The 6,345-nt window shown below is 32.4% G+C and overlaps 1 protein-coding gene across 2 annotated transcripts in view; it reads left to right on the forward strand.

Annotated features, from left to right (window-relative positions):
- Positions 1-5,938, forward strand: part of LOC106465289 (glutamate-rich protein 2-like) — a 49,628-nt gene extending 43,690 nt beyond the window's left edge. For both annotated transcript variants that reach the window (XM_013925494.2, XM_022393156.1), the window contains 2 exons: positions 700-771; positions 5,794-5,938. In XM_013925494.2, the coding sequence (XP_013780948.2) occupies positions 700-771; positions 5,794-5,930 (209 nt within the window). In that variant the 3' untranslated portion in view covers positions 5,931-5,938. The remainder of the gene's footprint in view (positions 1-699; positions 772-5,793) is intronic.
- The last annotated feature ends 407 nt before the right edge of the window (positions 5,939-6,345 follow it).

Raw genomic sequence — 6,345 nt, forward strand, 5'->3', positions numbered from 1 at the left:
GTTAATTGGTGGAGTGTTGGATACCACCACCTGCGTACCCATACTTATAAATATCCACCAACAGTAATCACAAATAACACAACATGCATCCTTGATAATGGATGCAGAACGCATTCGAAACTCGTCGGCCAACTCATCACTATCTACAACTTTTACCCGTTGTTCTACCAACGTTAAGACGGCTTATCGACTTCTTGAGAAGAATTCTAAGAAGAAAGTAAACCTACAGACATCGGTCTTGTTTAACAGAATCTGTCACCAAAGTACACCAACATCCGACTATATTTTTTTTGTACATCAAGGTTTACTTTACTGTTTTTAAATTTTCATGGTAATGACTGTGTATCATGCAAGCTAGTGTTACTGTTGAATAGGACTTGTGAATACCTATTGACTTGGGGGCAGTGAATTTAACCAAGAAAATTTAAATTATTTTGAGCATTTTCTCCTATATAGTATGTTGAATTATTTAAGTTTAGTATTTTCCACGTGCTTCTTTTCTTTATGATGACATGTTAAGCCAAAATGTCTTTGATTGCTTGCAACTTACATTATATTAGTTCTGAACAACATGTAATTTAATTGTAAGGCATTATGTGTACAATATTGCAAAAATTATAGAACAGTAAATATTCATCATCCTCTCTAGTTTTTGATCTGTGAAAGCAAACTTATCTGTGGCATTTTTCATTCCTTTAGTTTTGAAATATGAGCCTAACAATAAGACTGCTCAGGAATTTTATCCACTTATTGAAAAAAAACTCAAACTAGGTAAGACCTTATAACTTCAGTTAATATGGATCTTTTAAAGGTACATATGACCTTTTCTAGATGTCTTTTTTTCATGTAAAGTGTTTTTGTTAATAGAAATTTGACCCGAATTTAAATTTGGATTATATTTGTTTTAACGGTATTTTGCAATCAACAAGAAAAAAAGATGTATTATTACCTTCACTTGTCAAGCAGTAACTGTTGTAATTGTACTCTGTAAAATAATGTGTTATCTACTTTAGAATACTTACTTTAATGAAAATATTTGAAAGTTACAAAAAATGCAAAGCATGCAGTGATCTTTACAATGATGTTTGTGGCTTTACTGTCTCAATTCTTGAAAATACTAAATTCTGAATTTTGTGATTATATCAACACTTCCATTATCAACTAAATATTCTGTATGTTCCTTTCACCAAAAAATTATTTTTTGTCATTTTTCTGCCTAAACCTTAAAGAAAATTTTAATTTTCAGATAGATTGTTAGAAATCCTTGCTGATTATTTTACTGATTGAAATAACATTGTAGTCAAGAAAGAAATTACTTTAAAACCCTAATTTGTTAATATTAAAGCCAGAAGGTTTAACTCATCCAGTTTATGGTTTAGTAAAGTAAACAAAAAAATATCCTTCTATTATATACATGCTTCCTTTGAAAGTTTTCTCTATTACCAGTCTCTATGGAATTTTTACTTGGTTATTGAAACTTCTGAGTTGCTATTGTTTAAATGTAAACAATGAAAGTTATCATATTGTTTATTAGATTTTATAATGAGGTTATCAGTTACTGTGACATTAGCGTTTTGTTTCAGAAAATGAATTATTAGAAAAATGAGAATGTTGGTGCATATTTAATGTTGTAAAAAATTACTCTTTTTTGTTTAAGTTCAAGATTAATTTACCAGTGGTTTAGTTTGAATTGGTAAAATTAATATTCTTATTTAAGTTAGTGAAAGTTGTGAAGTTGATAATTGATAATGATATCAAGTAATGAAATAAGTGAAAATGTAAATAAAAAATTGTGAAATTCCAAACAACTTCCCTGTGTAATAATATAGTTAATCAACTTTGCTGTAGTAGTATTTTTCTGTATTTGTATAGTGGGTATTACATATTTTAACATTCAAGTTTATCATTTCCAGTTGAGCAAGCAAACATGTTAAGTGATTAGCTTGTACACTTTTCTAAAGACCTTGGGAAGAAATTTCTAATTGTCAACCTTTCACAGTCTTTTCCAAAAGCATAGATAGAATATGTAAGAAATAAAAATGGGCTACTAAAAGTACATAATCGCAACAGAAAAGTATTAAATATAGCAAATATTAATGGAAAAATTCTTTTGTCACATTTTGACAAATTATGGAATTTTATAAATGTACCTTACATTAACTTTTTAAGTATAACATCCCTCCTATTTTAAGCACATCTCTCATGTGTTAGTTACCATGTAAAAGCTTCAACTTGTTCTTAAATGGCAAACAGTGATCTCCTATAGAGGGCATTTTTGATAAAAGATCTCAGTCTTTAAATATTGGTTGTTTATTTTCTCATGTACACATGGAAAATAAAAATGCATCACCTCATGTTTCGCTATTATTGTAAAATTTGCTTCATAAATAAAACAAATCATATATTAATTGTTTATTTGACACATCCTTAAAAATCAATGCAGTAACAAAACATTTTGAATCATCTCCATTTATCACAATTGCCTGTATAACTGAACAAGTAGAAAATTATTTTTAACTAAACTCAGTTCTTGTTTAATAGCGTGTGTATCCTCCATTTGCCTCAGTTATGGCTGTTATGAATTGCCTCATGGATCGACAGAAATGTCTGATTTTGACTTTGTGGTATAGCTGTCTATTCTTCCCTCAATGTTGCTCTGAGTTGTTGTTGCATTTCTGGAGAATGTTGATGCTGACACAAATGCCTGCTCAGTAAATCCCAAAGATTTTCCATGGGGTTCAAATCTGGTCTCTTTACTGGCCAGGAAAAAACATTAACCTCACTGTTCTCCAGAAACTCAGTACAGATACGAGCCACGTGTGGTCTGGTGTTGTATTGTAGAAAAACTGCACTAGGCCCAACTTAGTCCAGAAAAAGCAGAACCGCTGGTTGAAAAATTTCATCCCTATATCTCTGAGAATTCAAAGTCCCCTCAATAAATTGAAGCTCTGTTCGGTCATTGGTTGAGATACTGGCCCTTACTGTTATGCTAGGACCTCCCCATCTGTACACATGGAGCCCATTGTGTAGCTTTGTGCTTAATTACAACCAACTTCTTCAGTCTTACATTTTCATTTAAGATTTTGACACATAGTGTCCTCTCCTCTATTGAGGAGAAACCCAGATTTTACAGAGGCTATGTTGATGACACATTTGTTATCTGATCCCAGTATCATGAAAACATACTGTTACGACAGCGGAAGTCACATGATGAGGTTCTAGAAGGATCATGACTTTTCCTGGCAATTCTAGTCGGTACCAGGTGCCCTCTTTTTTTAGTATATAAGCCCAGCAAATAAAGCAGAATTAGACAGATATAGAGATAGATAATTGAGTCAAGCGAGCTGTAGGCACCGTAAGTAAAGTGTGTGAATCGTTGTGAATTATAGTGTGTGTTTATAAAAGTAGTTATCTTTAAAGTGACTGTGGAAATTAAGTGTATTACAAAGTTTGTAACGAAAAAGAATAAACTAGTTTTAATTAAGAAAGAACTCATATCGCCGAGTTCCTCGGAAAGAATTTATACCGGGAATTAACAAACGACCAGATGCGTAACAATACTAACCTTAACTTCAAAGACAACAGAATCCACTACACTATGGAAATAGAGAGAGAGAAAAAACAGCCTGCCATTCCTTGGTATTTTCATCAGCAGACAGAATGAGAAACTCACTACACCATATACAGGAAACCAACTCATACTGATAGACACTCACATTTTCAGTCTTCCTTCTGTTAAATTCAGTATTATTAAGTGCTTGAACAACAGAGCTAAAAACATTTGTGACAGAAACTCCATCAAAATTAAATATCAACACATACATTTTAAACAGAACAGGTTCTCATCTATTTTCATCACCAATAGCTTGAAGAACACATAAATACAAATTGATACAACAGACAAGAGAAACAAGTCCAATGCTGTTTACCTCTTATATATACAAAACCTAAGTGAGAAGATAAAAGTGTAGTCAAAAGTTCAACATTGTTGTCTGCTGGTGATCTTACATAACACTATGTTCTGTACTCGTCAAACTAAGCAAAGAACAACTTATGATAAACAGAAATGTCATTTATGAAATACCATGTTTCTGTAAACAAACCTACATTGGAGATACTTGGTGCTAGAATAAAAGAACATAAAGATTGCAAAGTCTCATGAAAATACAGATATCTGTGCTGGCAGCTACCTTGTTGGCTGAAAATATAATAGACTGGGCACTTACAGATATGTCAACTCAGATATATTCTGGAAAACAAGAAAAACAATCTTTCTACTTCAACATAATGAAACCATTACTAAATAAAGACTTGAGTCTGGAAACAAAAAATTTGTAGTTACCATTGGTCAAATCACCAGTCGTTCTTATAACATGGTTAGTGGAACAAGTGGTGATTTGACCAACATCATTCCTCCCTCATATCATACAAATTCCTGCAAAGACTGGAGCAAGTTGACTTAAATATGGAAGTCTTGTGAAATGTTGTTCTTTCCATTCAAGTTATTTTTATATTCTTCCAAGACTTTTACCATTAGTATCACTCTGAGTTAGGCAGTTGTTATCCATTTCAACTTTGTTCGTTATGAAAACTGCCTAAATCATCTATAAAAGTGTATGTTTCATCACATTCATGTGCCTAATAGTAATACAAAAGCTATAATACTGTTGTGTGATGATGTGGGTATTTGGTCACAAAACTTATTGGTATATTCAACCATAAAAATGGTAATAACACACCAGCATAATAATGCACAAATGATTAAAGAATTAAAACACTTACAAAAGAAAAGCTAGTTTTAACAGGCCAGGCCTATCATCCTCAATAAACAGGGTAAAACTATTCTCAGCTTCTTGTATGTTCAGGTACAAAATGGCCACAGATGTTTTGGTAACCAAGTGTTTGCCCACAGCTGCAGTGAAACTTAAGCAACAAGACTTGTAAAGCTAGTTCCAGTCATTTCTACTTCACTTAGTTACAGTTCAGTAACCAGACTGTGCCATCACTTCTCAATAAAAAACTGTTTCATGATGGTTCTTTTACTGCAGCAGTTGAGGATAATGTACTTGACTTAGTCTGTGGTATACCACAATTATCATGCAGTCCACTCTTTTTGATCTTTGCACAAGATATCAATGCATAAACCAAGATTAGACACCACTACCTTCACTATACAAATAACAGAACCATAGTGAAATACCCGATACCTTGAAAAGTCAAACAGCTAAGTTACCAACTTAGAACTTTACCTTGCTGCTTCTTAGTATCTTTACCAACACATATGAATTTCCACTCAGCCCTGTGTGAGCAGGGCTGATGACCATGTTTTTTTGGCTCGAGCTGACTACTGTGCTTCTCAGATCTGTGGGCAGACCTGATCTGGGCCCTATTATCTTAATGGAGCAGGAACTGCACCAGACATGTACGTACCTCCCATGGATTTGAGTAGAATAAATGTGAAAGAGAAAACAAGAAGCCTTTTCTAGGATTGTAAACAACAGTGAAAGCAGAAAGTTACAGTTCTAGTACTATTATTTTTATTTGATAGACCATAGACTAGTATAGTATGTAAGTGCATTTGAGAATACATTTTATTAAGTTGAAGATAAAGTACTTATAACTAAACAAGTAAAAATTATACTGTGTTTGAATATTTCATCACCAGTAGCTTATAAATTACTGTTTCTGTCTAGGAGGAAACAAATGATGATGTAATTTTCTTGTAGAGATGTACAGAACATTTTATATTTTGATGAAGTTTTATAAATTCATGTTTCTGAACACTGTGTACAGAAGTTGAACGAGAAGAACATCACTACAGCTGGGAAGCAGATGACGATGAAGATTCTACTGTTTCTGAAAGCTCAAATGATCACTTTTCAAGTGCAAGAAGTGGAGATAGTGATAGTTTCATGTCAAGGTATGTATGAATAACAGAACATATCAGTTGACAAAATTATTTTAAAATAATTACATTGTTTTTAAGAGTACACCACAAAGTTTGAGAAAAGCAATACTTTAATGTCACTGGAGATCAGAAAAACTTTCAATTTGATTTCTAACATTATGTTTGATTGTTTTGATCATTCTCAAACCTTAGATTGAAATCTAATGACCAGGTAAAAGTTTATTACCTATTCTGTTTTCCTAATATAATTGTCTATATGTGATTTTGTAAAATGGATAGGCTCATTTTTATTGAAGATTTATTATTTGACTAAGGCTCATAAATTACTGGTTGATAAATTACTTATGTCACATTAGCAAATAAATATTCCTAGAGTATCAGACTAATTTCTCCAGCATATAAACATTCTGCTGTATTGTGCTTTATAGTTATTGCAT

Source organism: Limulus polyphemus, unplaced genomic scaffold (assembly GCF_000517525.1).
Source record: "Limulus polyphemus unplaced genomic scaffold, Limulus_polyphemus-2.1.2 Scaffold1896, whole genome shotgun sequence".
NCBI classification, from domain to species: domain Eukaryota; kingdom Metazoa; phylum Arthropoda; class Merostomata; order Xiphosura; family Limulidae; genus Limulus; species Limulus polyphemus.